The 16404-nt window shown below is 37.6% G+C and overlaps 1 protein-coding gene across 1 annotated transcript in view; it reads left to right on the top strand.

The window, feature by feature from the left end:
* The window catches only part of FOXK2 (forkhead box K2), a 49704-nt gene extending 33300 nt beyond the window's left edge, over positions 1 to 16404 (top strand). Inside the window, exons 2-9 of the mRNA XM_014951277.1 lie at positions 1407 to 1601; positions 4403 to 4550; positions 5004 to 5150; positions 8105 to 8298; positions 9106 to 9281; positions 10259 to 10555; positions 10808 to 11017; positions 14157 to 16404. Coding sequence (XP_014806763.1) covers positions 1555 to 1601; positions 4403 to 4550; positions 5004 to 5150; positions 8105 to 8298; positions 9106 to 9281; positions 10259 to 10555; positions 10808 to 11017; positions 14157 to 14353 — 1416 coding nt within the window. The 5' untranslated portion in view covers positions 1407 to 1554 and the 3' untranslated portion in view covers positions 14354 to 16404. The remainder of the gene's footprint in view (positions 1 to 1406; positions 1602 to 4402; positions 4551 to 5003; positions 5151 to 8104; positions 8299 to 9105; positions 9282 to 10258; positions 10556 to 10807; positions 11018 to 14156) is intronic.

Raw genomic sequence — 16404 nt, forward strand, 5'->3', positions numbered from 1 at the left:
GGTCCGTACTGAGAAGTAAGACTGAGAGAAAAGGAAGGTCATTGCCGACGCTTTCTCTTTTTCCTGATCCTTGGGTGTGTATTGTGGGGAAAAAGAATCACTGCGGTGCATGTGGCAAGAAACGTAGTGAAAACCAAATGCTGCCTTTGTTCTATAAACATCCTTAGGTTAATTTTAAGAAATAAAAACCAAAACACATGAGCCTTAGTGTTTTTAAGGCTGCTCCAAAGCTGAGTGTTCTTTCCAATTCTTACATCATTTTGACGTTTCATATATTTTTCCAGAGAAATAAGCGCTTTTGTTTACAGTCTGTACCTTGCATTCATAGCTATGTTTCTTAGGCCTGTTCCAGCATGCTAATGGTTCCTTTCTTTATAAAACTAGCTCTACCTAGAACACTTAAAAAACCCCAACGTTTTCTAATTTTTTTTTCTGGGTATTATCTTGTTGGAAAGTCCTTTTCATGATGTAGCAGAAGTGTGTAAATATAATTGTGGGTTTAGTGCAGAGTGTAGTCTAACCACTTAAGAAGGAGGAGATAGTGAAGTTATTTGAACTGTATTTTTATAGATGCTTTTATTGAGAGAAAATTAAGTTTCTTGTTTACTCAATCTGTTTATTTACTGAGAAGTTATAAATAGCCTGTTCTGTTTAATTGGGTTAACTTCTAAATGCTCTATACAGAGAGGTAGAAAGGAAAGTACTCCAAGGTGCATGAATTGTATTTTATTTTCCAAATTCTTACACAATTGCACATCATTAATTTATCATTAGTCTTTAAATTTGGCCACGCAACCTCTGGTAATATACAAAAGTGGGCAATTATTGAAATTGGCTCTCAAATATAGTAGTAGTAGTACTGCAACAGCAATGTACTCTGTAAATGATGAGAATTAGGATTGATATGTGTTTAATAAGTATTTTAAGAGAAAAGAAACAAAATCTTTTAGTTGGACCAGTCTGTGAAACTTCCTAGACCTCAAATTGGCCAGTGTTTATGCTCCTGATCAATTTTGATAGAATGGACCTACTGCTTTGTTTGCTGAAGCTGTTCTTTGGAATCATAAAATAATAGCCCTTTGTCTTCAAAATAGTACTTCTTTTAGGGATAGTTGCAAGATCAGGACGAACCTCAAGAAGTTTAGAGACAAAACATAAAATGCCCTTGTCACAAAGAATTGCATTTGCTTAAAGTTTCTTTACAAATTTTAAAATTGCTTATTTGGGGATCTTTTTCCGGTCACGTTGATCTTTCTGTATCATCTGTAAAACCAAGATGGTTATAGGTAATTACATAAGACACCGTACCTTTTTATTTTTAAATAAGGTTGTGATGCATGCAAGTTACACAGCAAGTCTTATGTTCTGTAAACAGGTGGCTTATATGTTTGTTTTTTACTTTTCAGCTGTACATTCAGGTTTCCCAGCACAAACATCAAGATAACATTCACAGCTCTGTCCAATGAAAAGAGAGAAAAACAGGAGGCCCCAGAGTCCCCAGTGAAGCCTGTGCAACCCCAGATCTCTCCCTTAACAATAAACATTCCAGACAACATGGCTCACCTGATCAGCCCTCTCCCTTCTCCCACAGGAACCATCAGGTATTTAAACCTTGCAGATTGGATACAGGGCAATGTATGGTTACAGACTTCAAATGACTTTCTAATTAATTTTAAATATTTTGCTTTTGTGGTAGAAGTTTAGTTGAAGCTCAGCATACCCTGCCTTGGAGCAAACCACCCTTCTGCTAACCAATACAGTAGTGGCATGAACAGCCTTTAATATTGGAATTTAATGTGTTAAATATGTAACCATTTGCTCAGGAGCCTGGCATTTTTAGAACAGCACAGAAGCCTACCTTTTTCTGGCATTCCAGATGTTTTAGAATGCTTTTTACTTTTGCATGCTTGTGGGGACACTTGAAATAAGTCTAAATTTTACCATTTTTAACCATTCTGACAGTCGCTGGCCCCCTGAAGTTTATAATCAGAAAGAATGGCTTTTAGCTGTCGTTAGTGTGGAAAATAGACTCATCTCTTACTCCAGAAGATTTATTATTGATTAGTCATTGCTGGAAGTAAACAGACGTTTTACTAAAAACACAGTGTAAGATGAGGAGTTCAGCAGAGGGAGGTCTTCTGCAGGGGGGTTGATCTGTGTTTTTTGCTTGCTGTGCTGCTTAATTTGGTAATTGTAGCCATTGTCTGACTTGTTATTTGGGACCAAACTCAAACATAAGCGAGCAGTCCTCACAAACTGGTAAAATTAGTTTAGATACAATTTTTAAAATTCATAGAAAATTCAGGAGCAATAATTTCATTTAAAGGCACTGGAAGTTGTGTTTCAAAGTCCCATACATGCTTTTGAAAGTTTTTTCTTCCCACCCCACCTCACTTCCTGTATCTTCAGTTGAGTGAAGGACTGTTAATGCTTGATTTTTAAAAATGTAGATCTTGCTAATGAAATTTGAATGTAAGGGTAATTGACTTCTTTCATGCTTGCCAAGATCTTGATCTCAATATTGTAGTGTTTAATGAGGTCTCTATAAATGGTGGAAGTAGAGAGAAAAGAGATCTAGACTTGACTGTATAACAGGTTTGCTTTCTTATTAAAATTCAGGGAAAACATATCTTGCCCAAGAAATGACAGAGCAGCTCATAAATATTTCAGATAATATCACATATATCACCACACTCTTTGCCTTGCTATGAATTTTGTAATTCTCTTCAGGGCTTTCATGCACCTGTTGAGTATAGTTTATTACAAAAAAAAAAAGATGCCAGTTTTGAGTCTATTTTGAGAGCAAAGCTTGACAGTTTCTCTTCAAATCAGCCTGTTTTGTAGAAGACTTGTAAATTTGCTTTGATTATACCATATGTGTCGCTTTGTCAATATATGCTAAAGTGAGCACAGTAGAGGGATGTTGTCAGTTGATACGTGAAAACACAGAACAGCAATGACCTATATTTAAAAAAATAAATTAGTTACATGTTTCAGCTCTAATCAAGGATTCTTCCATACCACACTTTAAAAATCCCATCTCCCTTGTGTAGTATATCTCTGGTAGCAAATTGTTGGTGGATTTCTTGTGATATGAAACTCAAGGAATAATTTTTTATATATATTGCCGAATCTATGGTGCCTGCCTTGTTTCTGTACATAAGAAGGGAGGTAGCAAAAAACCTGAGAGGCCAGGCAGACAGACAAAACTCAGCAGAGGTAAATTTGCTATTGAGAGGCCAGGCAGACAAAACTCAGCAGAGGTAAATTTGCTAAAGCTTTATTATATAAATCCAAATAACATTCTCTAGCTTTGTTTGTTACTTGATGTTTTGATCCAGAGGTTCAAGTTCAGTTAAAGGTTGTCTTTGGAGGTAAGGCTGGTTCTGAGGGCATAGCAGGTTTTGTCATTCTAATTTTTAGTTAACTTTTTTGGTATTTCTGAGGACTGTGTTGAAGTCAGTTACAATATGAATTGCTGAGAAGAGCATCCTTTTAGAGAACTACCAACATTTTTTGGGGGGGAGAAGTGGACAGAGTGACTGTCTCTTTCCTATTGGCAAAATGGAAATTGTAGAGGAAAACCAGCTTTATGCAGCTGTGGTTCCTGTGGACTGTGCAAGACAGAGGGACAACTGTTAGAAAGATGGAATTACATAGAATTATATCTTTGTTTTTATTCTGATAGCAAAATGTGAGGTATCAAGAGCCCCTTCTTTCATTTGGCACTATCTTTTGCTTTGTAATAGTGTGTCTGCTCTGTTGGCATAATACTGTGTTAAACTGGATGAGTCAGTGCTGGAGCATCCCATTTATGGATAAGTTTATGATTTTTATACATACATATGTGTGTGTATGTATGTGCACATACCTTTAAACACGTAATGTTGGTTTAGATCTAAATGAGAATCAAAACTTCTTTTTCCTCTGTGCTTACGGTATTTTCTCAAATGTGTAAAAATACTGCACAGGAGAGATGATCTTTTTTGAGCAGACTGAATACAAGCAAGCATATGGCAGAAATTTCATGCAAGATGTGTTTCTTGTTTCAAGTGAGTGTCTTAAAATTTGTGGTTGCTTATTTAGTTAAAGTGGACTTTTCTGTTGGCAAGTCTTACACAGATACAATACAACCTCAGAAATCAGTTAATCCTTTTTCCTTTGAGGAGGAAAGCTTGAGCTTCATTTGACAGGTTTCTTCCTGCAGTGATTTTAATTCCCATGGCTGAGTTAGGAAGGCTTGGAAGATGGGGTTTATATATATGGAAAGACTGACAGACCCTTAACTGTAGTCTAGAAGCTCTGGTAGTGGGCTTTTCTGCAGTAAGAGCTTTTTGATTAGACATAATGTGGTGATATACTGTATAACAAAATAGTAGGATCTTCTTTTTATGCTCTACAGTGCTGCAAATTCCTGCCCATCTAGCCCCCGTGGTGCAGGCTCTTCAGGGTACAAAATGAGTCGTGTAATACCATCTGACCTACATTTAATGGCTGACAATTCACAGTCAGAAAATGACAAGGAAGCATCGGGTGGAGATAGCCCAAAGGTAAACGTTGGTTGAAATCAGTCCCATAAATTACGTCTTAAGTGAATGTAAGACTTCTGAAATTTTGTTTGCTAACCTGTATGCACTAAGTCATAATTCAACATCACAGACTTTAAAAACAGTTTGTAGTTTTTTGTGACTGGAAGTCTGATTTATTTATTTATTTACCTGTCTTCCCTTTGGGGGAGGTTCTGTATGTATTTTCAGTTATATATCTGTTTATAGGCTATTGAAAATTCTTCACTGTTGTATGTTTCTCCAAATTTTTAATGTTATCTTAAGATCCGCTGTTCCAAAGAGCAAATTTGTCTTTAGTTTCTTTTTCTGCCTCAAGATTTTGGTCATCCAAAAGTGCCTTAATTTAGTTGTGTTTTGTAACTTTTAATTTAGAAAGGGGGTGTGTATATCTTACAGTTTATTGATGCAAACCTTTTTTCTTTTGTTCTTGTACAGGACGACTCTAAGCCACCTTACTCCTATGCACAGTTAATAGTACAAGCAATTACAATGGCACCGGATAAGCAGCTTACACTAAATGGAATTTATACGCACATAACTAAAAATTATCCATACTACAGGACAGCAGACAAGGGCTGGCAGGTAAATTTGATTTCTGGAATGTTTTTTTTAGTTGTGAGTAGTACTGGCAGCTATAAATGGTCATAAGAAGTCAATTGGTGAGCCTAACAGCCCTTCAGAAACAGAATTTGTTAAATGAGCATGTTCTCTTTTTCCTGATCTTAAGTTCTCCAACAAAGCAAGCAATTTACATCATTATGTATTTGAAACACTGCTTTATTCATGGAATGGTACTACCTAAACCTCTAGGAGCCACACGTACAGACTTTTTGGGAAGGAAAGTACAGTTGGCATTGTGGACTTCAATATATGTATGCTATCTAGGAACATAGTTGGGTTCTGTAACTTAAAATTATGTAAACATCCATATTGTTATCTTAAGATAAAATTAAGATATTAAATATTACAAGTTCAGTTTTATTTGAAAGCCATGATCTTGACCATGCAATACAGTGAAGGAACAAGTGTGTGTTTTCTGTTTTTATCTTGCCCTTTTTCATTTGTGCAGCATAGTCTATTGGTGAACTTATTGATTTTTTTTTTTTTTTTTTTTTTTTTTTTGGCTGATGTAGACCAAACCCTTCAATTCCATAGAATTAATTTCTGCTTTCTTTTCATTTTTAAAGAGCCCAGGCTCGGCATTTGCCAGGATGACTAACTGAGTATGAATCAGTCTGGCATAGTCTTTCCAGATACACAGGAGGGTCAGTGCCTCTGCTGCCGTTTTTAGCTTCGGCAAAGGACAGAGGAGCACAATTAGCAGGAGCAGCCAGTTTGCCCATAGAACATTCAGGCCTCACTGTCCATCATGGAGTATCCATTTCCCCGGGGTGCTGCTCAGTGCAGCCACGGGCTGCGGCACAGGCACGCTCCGGAGTTATTTTCAGGGAATAAAATTTGGAGAGACTGGGGGAGGGGAACAGGGAGGAAGTGTTAATACTCTCCTCGCTGCCCCAGTAGAAGACTGAAGAATACATGCCTTCTCAGGAGAGGAATGGACTTTTAAATATTAATCACATACTTATTTGTCATAGGGCCTATATGAAAGTTGAAGTGCTCTTAGAGGAATTCCAAGGTTAGTGGGGAATGGAACTGTTCCTCGCGTTTTGCTAATGGTTTGGCTAGTAAAGGAGTTAGCTCTTGTGGCTAGGAAGTCTCTTAAGAATTTTGTTTCCATTTCACACAGATGCACAAATTTCACAAATCCTGGCTGCAGTCATACTAACATCTGGTTTAGCAACAAGATTCTGTTTATAAAATGCCGGTGTGCTGTTTTCCTTCCTATTCTGAAATACCTTGAGTATCTGTGGGTATAGTGCTGCTTTATGTAGGCATCATGGAACCAAACATGCACATACATTGTAATGCATGGTTAAAGAATTCTGCCTTAGAACGGTGTATGCATCCAGATGTATGATACTTCACGAAACCAAGATGACAGACGCAGCAGACATATATATTCTGGAATAATTAATTAGCACCTATTCACAAAAACAACAGGAAAAGCTGAAAATTAGATGCTGTTCAGTCAGTAGCCATATAAAGCACTGCTTTAACACTAACAGGTGTACCTTGTACAAATAGCTGTGCTAGCTTTTATCCATCAGGTGTTAGGTTGCAGTTAGGGTGACTTACATAATAGATGTTTTAAATAATATTTGAGGCTATATATGTGCATATTATTCAAAACGTGGAATACATACGTGTGTAGAGTATCCCAATCCTATACCTTAATAAGTAGTATTGAGGTATTTATATCCTTTATTATATAAAGGTCTCATTTTGTTGAGGACTTGAAGTCTCCTCTTTGTGAACTTATTTTAGCAGGTACTTTTGGATCTACTCTTTTATTCTAGCTTATGGAGAAATAAATACAATTTATAAACATGTTCTTGGCATCTTTCTAGTTCTGTTTCAATTTTTGGCAGTGAAAATCATTTCTGGTTTCATCAGTTCACATTTTAGAAACCATACATGGTTATCATTGCTTTAAGTTTTCCAAAGTTGCCATCAGGGTCGTGAACTCAGATATCTGAGTAGAATTTGCTTTTGATTTTGCAAGTTTTGAAGAGCTTTTGTTAACGTAAAACTTTTTTCTCCATTTTTTTCCTCTGTTCCCCCACAAATATTTCAGTATGTATTCTCATCTTTATTTTCTACTTGCTCAGTGACAATGTTTAGAGAGGTTTGGGTTTTATATCTCTTTAGGGGTAAAAAAAAAGAAAAATAAAAAGGTGTGCAAAGCCAAGCGTAGGTACAGCCACTTCAGGGTGTTAGTAGTTTTCTGCATCTCTGATGGAAAAGTTGTCTGTGTTAGGACAAAGTGAGGGCAAAGTACTGTGCAAACTGGAGTTCAGTAATGAAGATCTTGCTGAAGAGCTGTTTTAGGACCTACTGCCATTTGTTGTTTTTCTAGACACACTAAACCCTTGGCTCCTTTGTTGAGACAGAGTGGACTGTGGGTGAACTCCCAACAATCCAGCTGCATTTGGAACTTGTGTAATTTAACCTGTTCTTTCTGTATTGTGGAACAGGACTGCCATATAAGATCAGAATCAGTATATGCTGTGTTTTACTGGCCCTCCTAGAATGAACTGACCTTTTCTTTCACACCTGGGGAAGGGTGGTGTATGAAGACTGATAATTTATATTTTTTTAACACTGCATTATGCGCAAGTATTTGTAGTGTTCTTACAGTTCGTTGCAATCACCATGTTTCTCATTAGAGAATGAAATGACATTCCTATTATTGCTGCAGTAGTATACTTGGTTTTTTTGACTGTTGGGAAAGATTTGAAAAATGCAAGGAGTCCTTTCAGGTTTATAGCGCTGCCTTTGTAGTGCTCTGAGTTCTGTTGAATTAAGGAATTAAAAGAGCTGAACCCCGAGTCTCCTATAGTACGAACTGCTGCAGTAGGCCACATTCTGACTTGGAAAAGTTATATGAATTCTACATATTTTTTTATGTTTCATAGAATTCAATACGTCACAATCTCTCTCTGAATCGTTATTTCATCAAAGTACCACGTTCCCAGGAAGAACCAGGCAAAGGCTCATTCTGGAGGATAGACCCTGCCTCTGAAAGCAAATTAATAGAGCAGGCTTTTAGGAAAAGGCGGCCTAGGGGAGTACCTTGCTTTAGAACCCCTCTGGGACCACTCTCTTCTAGGTAAGGAAAAACAGATGATCAAAAAAGACTATGGCTGTTGTTTAATCTTCAGGCTAATACAGACTTGATAGTTTTGGATACAGTCACAAGTTTAGTAATTTAATTTCATCCAGACTCAGTATTTGAATTCTGTATGATTCACTAGGAGGCTGCCCCATACACTAGGCTTGTTTGTACTGCTTGTTTTTAGTGTTAAAGAACTGACTCGGTTTGCATAACTATCACATTGTTAATGTAAGCAAGCCTTGCCATACCTTTGGGATTTTTGTACAGAATTATAATTTTAATTTCTAACTGTCGTCTGCTGCATTTTAAAACTGTTTGCAAAGAAAATTATCAAATACTGGCTACCATTTTATTGAACATAGAGATGAAAATTATGTATTTAGTTTGATAATGTTCAAGCACAATCGTGATGGAGAAATAAGTGGGTTTAATTTATTCCCACTGTAAACTTACTACCTTTCTGCTGGTGCAGATCTTCTATTACTTGCCCCATAGACTGAGATTTACTCGTTATTCTTCTCCACCAGAAGAAACATTCATGTGTTTAGTGAGTCTCCATAAGAAGGCACCCAACCACTGCTTCTCCATTAACTGTATCTGAAATTGGCTTTTAAATTTTGTCCCTGTTTTAACAGAAGCTTTATAAAAGCTCATCACCTGGTTTGGGTTGTAACTGCAGTTGCCAGAAGGCAGAGGTGCCCTCCTGTGGGCAGTGTGTGTTAATGGTCTCTGTAGAGGCAGGTCACTCTCACAGTTCAGAAGTTAAAACACACCAGCTGCTGCTTTCATTTTTAAATACAGAAGTGCCCCAGCTTCTCCTAATCACTCTGGAGTGTTGTCTGCACACTCCAGTGGAGTCCAGACCCCCGAGAGTCTGTCCAGGGAAGGATCTCCAGTCCCAATGGAACCTGAGCCCAGTGCTATCCAGCCAAAACTAGCCGTAATTCAAGAAGCGCGATTTGCACAGAGTGCCCCAGGTGAGGAATCCTGAAACCTTTGGGTGTTGGAGGTGGGAGAGGGCTAATATATAAATGCTACCGAGTACACTTAAAAAAAAAAAAAAGGGTAAATATTTAACCTCTTAATATTTACGGCAAATCTTTGATAACCATGTAAACATGCCAGGTAAATTCTGTTTGCATACATAAGGACTGTTATCTGTGTGCTGTTTGAGCACCCTTGATCACCTTGTTACTAGCAGAGATAATGCTTCTGTCCTGTATAGGACTGTACTGTCTTGTAACAGTTGTCATTTTCTTTTAGTACGTATTCTTTCTAGTTTAGGAAAAAAAAACAACAAAATTTTAGTTTACATAGGTTACAGAAATAAGCAAATGTCTTAGACGGTCTGTGGTCGTGTTGTCCTTTCAAAGGTGGCCATAAAAAGAATTGAAAGGATAAAGAGGGAGAGGATAAATTTGCATGATAAGAATTTTCTTATTGAAAAAAACCAAGAAAGAACATGATGAGATAAGGATGTATATGATTGGTTACCTTAGCTTATATACTTTTGCCATCTATTTTCTTGGTGATATTCTGGTGCTGCAGAAGTGCCAGTGACCGTTCTGTGACGAAGGCAAACATGGCCCTGAGCAGAGGCACCAGGCTTTCCCCAGCTGAGGAAGCGAGAGTTGTGCCAATTTGACACGTTCCACACAACACCTCAGGCACATATATGTTCCCATCTTTGGAAGGGAGTTTTACTAAATGAGTCTAAACGTAGCCTTGGTAATATAGCTGCATTTGGGGGAAGGTGGGGAGGGCACTTACCTTGAATGTGTGGCTTGGAATAGCCAGGTGTCATAACCTTCATTGTCTGGTTTTATCTTCTGGATCATTCAGGTATTAGTGAAGGAGGTTGTTAATCCTCTGAGGGTATAAAGAGTTTAAAAGAATGACTGGCTTAAAAGCAATAATTAAAATTGCAGCCTAATTTTTCTCTCTTTCTTGGTAGGATCACCTCTATCTAGCCAACCAGTTTTAATTACTGTACAACGGCAGCTACCACAAACTATTAAACCCGTCACCTACACTGTTGCAACTCCTGTGACAACATCGACATCCCAGCAGCCTGTAGTTCAGACAGTTCATGTTGTCCACCAGATACCAGCTGTGTCTGTCACAAATGTGACTGGATTAGCACCAGCAAACACTTACACTGTAGCTGGACAGGCAGTAGTCACGCAAGCTGCGATGGTCACCCAGCCCAAGGTAGAACCTCAAGAAAATGGAGACCACAAGGAAGTAAAAGGTGAGAGCCTGTGGGGTCAGTTGTTTTGCTTGCTCTTTAATACAGAAGGATTATTATTTGAAACTTAATTCCAGATGAACGCTTGACATATTTGGCTAAAATGGAAGATTTTTCCATCATAATGTCTCAGATACGTTGGAGCTGATAATAAAACAATATACTTTTTCACTGAGGGTTGATTGAGTAAAAACAAATGGTTCTTTAACGCTTTCTTGTTTTAACAATGTTTTATCTTCTGTGGTTTTTTTTCAGTTAAAGTGGAGCCCATACCTGCTATTAGTCATGCTACAATAGGAGCTGCTAGTCGTATCATCCAGACATCTCAGACCACACCCTTACAGACAGTTACTATCGTGCAACAGGCACCTCTAGGTCAACACCAGCTACCAATAAAAACTGTAACGCAGAACGGAACGCACATAGTACCCATCACCACTGCCATACAAGGCCAGGGCAATGCTGGTACGTATCATGCTGAGATGCTGTGGTGCTTTTGTACGTGTTAACAACCCCAACCTGACCACCGCTGAACTTCTGGTCTCATGTCTTTTGTAGTTATACTGAAAACCAAGTTCTACCAAAAATTTAGATTACCGCCTCGTCATCTAATTTCTTACCACCCTCCTTGGTGGTAAGAACCAGTATTTCTCTTCATTGATGATTACCTGATCGGTTATTTATTCTCTTTGTGGTCATTATAGGGATGTACTTAGTGGTGACAACCCGTCCTCCCTCCTCCTTAAACCCAGGATATAAACAAGTTTTTAAAGAAGTTCCTGTAAAACAGTGCCATTAAAATGGTAACTGCTCCCCAGATGATTTGTCAAGAACCAACCAACAGGAAAACAAGACAGAACTTGCTTGTGGGTTGGCTTTTTGAACTGTTACTTTTTATTCTGTGTTTATTGAACCTGTACCTGACAAAAATTCTGATATTTTGAGATTCGTCTTGTCTGAATGCCCTCTTTCCCCTCTCAGGCTCAGCACTCGGAGTGGGTAGCAGTACTTCTGCATAATTTTCATATATTCACACTTGTTTACAGACTGTTTGGTTTTGGTTTGCTTTGCAGGTGCATACAGCTTGTTTTAACAGTTTCACTTTGAGATGTTATCTGATACTGAAGTAGCTTTTTTGTCGTAAAATACATATATAGAAATAGTTTCAGGCTCTCTTATATCAATTTATTACCTGCATTTCTGCTCTAAAGTCTTTCTAATGGAGTGAAATATATGCTTTGTTTCCTTTTCTGCTCTTCTTCCATCACTGACATTTATAGGTCAGTGTTCTGTCTGCTTCCACTTCATTTCCAGCTTAAGTAAAGCAAAAGCACTCACTCGCTTTGTAGGCACTTTTTTTTGTCAGAAGGGGATGTATGAATTGAGCCGTGTCATGTGAAATATGCTGAAAAGTTATTTTTAAAAGTAAGAAAAGATTCTTTTTGTCTTTTTTCCTTGACTCTGAAAACTAAACTGGTTTCAACATGTTTTCCTTGGTAGAGAAGCCTAATGGCTTGTTTCAGAAACGTGGCTGAACATAGTGGAGTTGTGGCACTTCTCGCTGTGTCACTCTGTGATAGGGGTGCACTTGCAGTCATGGGAGTTTTCACTTTGAGATTCTTGGGCTTATATACCTTATGAAAAGTTCACATTTTGAATAGTAAACAAGGTATATTCCAGGTCCTGGTCTCCCTGTTAGGGTAACTCCTAAACGAGCAAGAAACCAGCAAAGTCTGAGGCAAAGCATCTGCAGGGGAACTAGGGCTACGGGTCTGCATTCTCACACGTACAGCTCCCTACGTCTGGGTTCACATGCAAACATCTGTATTTACACACACATTTGTGTGTTTGTCTTTGGAGAAAGATTTGTGCAATCTGAAAGCTAAGAAATCCAGAATAAGTTCTAACATTTTCTGTTCATAGTAAGCAGGTGCTTTCAGATCTTCCTCTCCCAACTTCTTCTAACGTTTTCTGTTCGTAGTAAGCAGGTGCTTTCAGATCTTCCTCTCAGCAGAACAGTTTGGCAGTGCTTTTTACTACCTGTCAGTCTGACTCAAAGCTGTGAAGTCCAAAAGAAATGCAGGTCTCTTACTGCAGAATAAAATTATGGAACTAGGTAGCCTTTATTTTGACTTTCAAACATAGTTGTTCTTCTGTGTATTTCGTATTCCACACACTGGTGGTGGCTGCAGCCAGTCTCTTTCTACTAAACAGACCCCAAAGTGAGTAACACAGTAATAGTCTTCATACGTGTTTGAAGACAAGGGGTAAACTTCTTGTTTTCATTTAAGCAACAATAAATTTGCAGTAAAGCATTTTATTCAGAAGTAACTATATGGCATATATTCAGAAACTGTACAAGGAATAGCTTCTCTAATAAAAGCTGAAGGACTCTTGAGATCCAGGAACAAATTATTTTACAGTTGCAGTGCAGCTTTTTGCATCGAGTAAATATTTTCTGAAGTATTTGTTCTACCAATCAATGCTAAGTACAAAACAGTTTGGTTACATGCGTAACCAAGAGGTGATATTCCAGGTGTTCTCTAGGACAGCTTATTAAGAACAAATATAAATAATGAGTTTAGCAAATAAGAATTGCTTACAGACTTCATGTTTAAACCCCACCAGCAGGGAATGCTGCGGTAATGTCAGCAAAGCGGTGATGCTGAAGAAAAGGAGTTTGTGTGTAAAGAAGCAGGTGGTTTGATAATGTTTAGATAAATTCTCGTGAAATGCAATGAACAAGTAAACACATAATTAGTATTTTGCATCATTTGCAAAAACATTTGAATTTGATTTGATAAAGTCAGGGTGGATACTGAGAAGCTGACTGCTAACCAGTAGAGGGAAGGAACCTTTGGATGTCTTAAAAGGTTGAAAAGCCTGGACTCGCCCATTAATGGTGACTTGTGCTATCTCTTCCATGGAAAGAGAAAGATTAAAATCTTGTATAGGATGTTTGAACTACATACATTTCTGTTCATCTCATTCAGTTGTGCACTTGAATCTAATCCAATGGGTCATTTCTTAATACAGCTACTTGTTAAAAGCACTGTCTTTTCCATACGTTGTGGGTAAATGCCTCATTGTTTGCTGAAGAGGAATTGCTGCTTGAGTCATCTGCATCTCAGAGCTGTGGGAATCACATAGCTTTTCTTAAATAACCTGTGGCCAGATGAACGTGAGGTGGTGGTGCTTTCCTTCCAGGCCAGGCCATGTGCTCTGCAGTCATCCACAGACACAGCCACATCCTACCGAACGGGGGTTTTCAACTCACTTCCCACTTTTGTCACAAATTATGATGTAGATGGACTTTCAGTCATTTAATCCTTCTCTGTCTTCAGCTCCCCGCTGACAAAATGGAGATACTTCCCAATTCTCCCACCCTTGTCCTAACCTGCATGAAAGTTGAGCGATTTGGGAAAATGTTCTTTGGGTTTGTAGAAAGATTAAACAATTGGGCCTGAATCTCAGCGGGGATCGCTAATTCCCTACGTAGTACCCATAAAGGACTTCATCATTTCAATGAAAATGCCAGTTTGCTTTCAGTATCATCTGTTTTGCTGAGGATTAGGGTGCTGAAGTTTTTATTATCTTTTTACAGCTGCTGCAAGCCCTTTGCATATGTTAGCAACCCACGCGTCCGCATCGGCCTCTCTTCCAACAAAGCGGCAGAACGGAGACCAGTCAGAACAGCAGGAACTCAAACGTATCAAAACAGAAGATGGAGAGAGCATAGTCATAGCTGTTAACGTGGACACCCCGGCCGTGGCAGTGAGTGATAAAGGCAGCCAGAACTAGAAACTTAGGGGAGTTTTTCTTTTTTTTTTTCTTTTTTTTTCTAAAAAAAAAAAAATAAAATATAAACTCCATGGTGCCAAAAGGAGACACTTAAATATAACACCTAAAATGTTGGAACATGTTCTCACGCAGTGGGGAAAGGGGCCCTGTGATCAGACTTCAACTTTCAGCACTGAAAAAAAAAACAAAAAAACCAACACAGGTGGCCTTAAAACTTGGTAATTTAAAGTCAAACTGCAAAACATCTTGTTCCAGAGGCTGTGACCCCCGCTCCTCCCTGCCCCCTACTGAACTGTGTACGCTGAGAAATACAGTGTTGGGGAGGGCTGCAGCTTTAAAAAAATCTTTATCAGATTATTTTAAGGACTGAGTATCTCAGTGTAACGGCAGCATGATAAGCGCTTAGTGTGAACTGGTTTCAAACGATTGTATATTCCTTAAAGGGAACAGAGGCAAGGAGCCATTTCCTCCATCTTGGCAGCTAGCCTTTCATAACGACCTACCCGATGCAGTTGTTGGTAGATAATGCAGTATTTTGTTGTTCACATGTGGAATTAGAAATTTTTGAGGTGTATTTTCATTTCTTTGCAAAACAATGGGGTCTTTGACATTTCAAATCACTCCATTTCTACTCCGGAAACTTTGGAATCACACAATACTTTTCATGTGAAATTTTGTTTGGTAAAAAACTGAATGTAGGGTTTTTTTAACCAATGGAATGATTTACTTTTGTCTGTCCTGTTAAAGTTCAGATAAAGCTACTTTATTACATCTGCAAATTTTCATATTTTAGCAGTTGCCTGATAAATTTAATCAAATTTTATTACCATGTGTAGTGATCAAATGCTTCTTTGGGCTTGCATGTAACTGATTAGAAATTACAATGTAAATGAGCCGTTAACTGACGTAAAGAACTGCTATGAATTTGACCAGAGCTGCACTTATCTGTTTCTCTTTCTGCTACCTTTTGCTGTTTGTTACTTTGTGTTGACTTTGACTGTCCCTGGCATATTTTTCCAGTCTAAAGTAAATCAAGAGTCTCGCTTAATATTGTGTATGTTTAAGATAACAGACTGTTCTTCATTTAGAAAGATGAAATTCTTTATCACGAGTCCTTTTAAAAAGAGAGTAAAATTATCTTGTCAGAGGTATATTCAATATTTTTAAGCTTAAGCACCCATCAGTAGAAATTAATCTGACCAGTTTCTCCATAACACTTTTGATGTCATACACTGACCTCCTGGGGTCTCCATTAAGAGTAGCTGTTGTGGTTTTCTAACAGTGGCTACCGTATTATTATAATAATTTTTTTTTTTTTAAGTGTGTGTTCTGCAGTTGAACATTTTAAAATGTATTGGTAATTTCTCACTTTAATTGTGGTAATAGATTCCACTTTACATTTCAAAATTAAATTTAAACGTAAGGCTGCTGTTCAGTCTTTAATTCACATAATGTCTTATTTCCTCATGCAGTAAGGTGAGTGAAAGCTAGATAGTTGGCTTAATTTGAATCTGATTTTTGTCATTTTCTGTAATAATGATGCATTATTTATATTTCCTTTCCCACTACGAAAGGAAAAACTGTACTTTTCATGATGGACTGAACAGTTTGGAGTGGTTTATTTAGGCAGCTTTTGGGAACTATTTACCTAAAGACCAAATACGAGAAATCTGTACAAGTTTTGTGTTTATCCACAAAATGGAACTGTTACAATGTCTCTGCAGATAATACATATTAAAAAACTATGAAAAAAACTCTACACAAGCTGAATTTATAACAGGCATTTAAAAAAAAAAAGCATAACCTGAAAAGAAACATTTCTGTAAAATTGCAACGTTTTCTTTAGAGGTTTTAAAAATAAAAAAAGTAAAGTTTTAACATACTTTTTTTAAGAAAAAAAAAATCCAGTACTAGTAATTTAATTTGGTGTTGAATGAATTGACTAGAATGTGGTTTATTTTCAGAAGTGAGAATCTGTTCACAACTAGGGCTAGGTGAATAATAGTGTATAAGATTTTTTAAATAAAATTAAATTTTATTCAGCAAATTAA

The sequence above is a fragment of the Calidris pugnax genome, unplaced genomic scaffold (genome assembly GCF_001431845.1).
Source record: "Calidris pugnax isolate Ruff unplaced genomic scaffold, ASM143184v1 scaffold9, whole genome shotgun sequence".
Taxonomy (NCBI): Eukaryota; Metazoa; Chordata; class Aves; order Charadriiformes; family Scolopacidae; genus Calidris; species Calidris pugnax.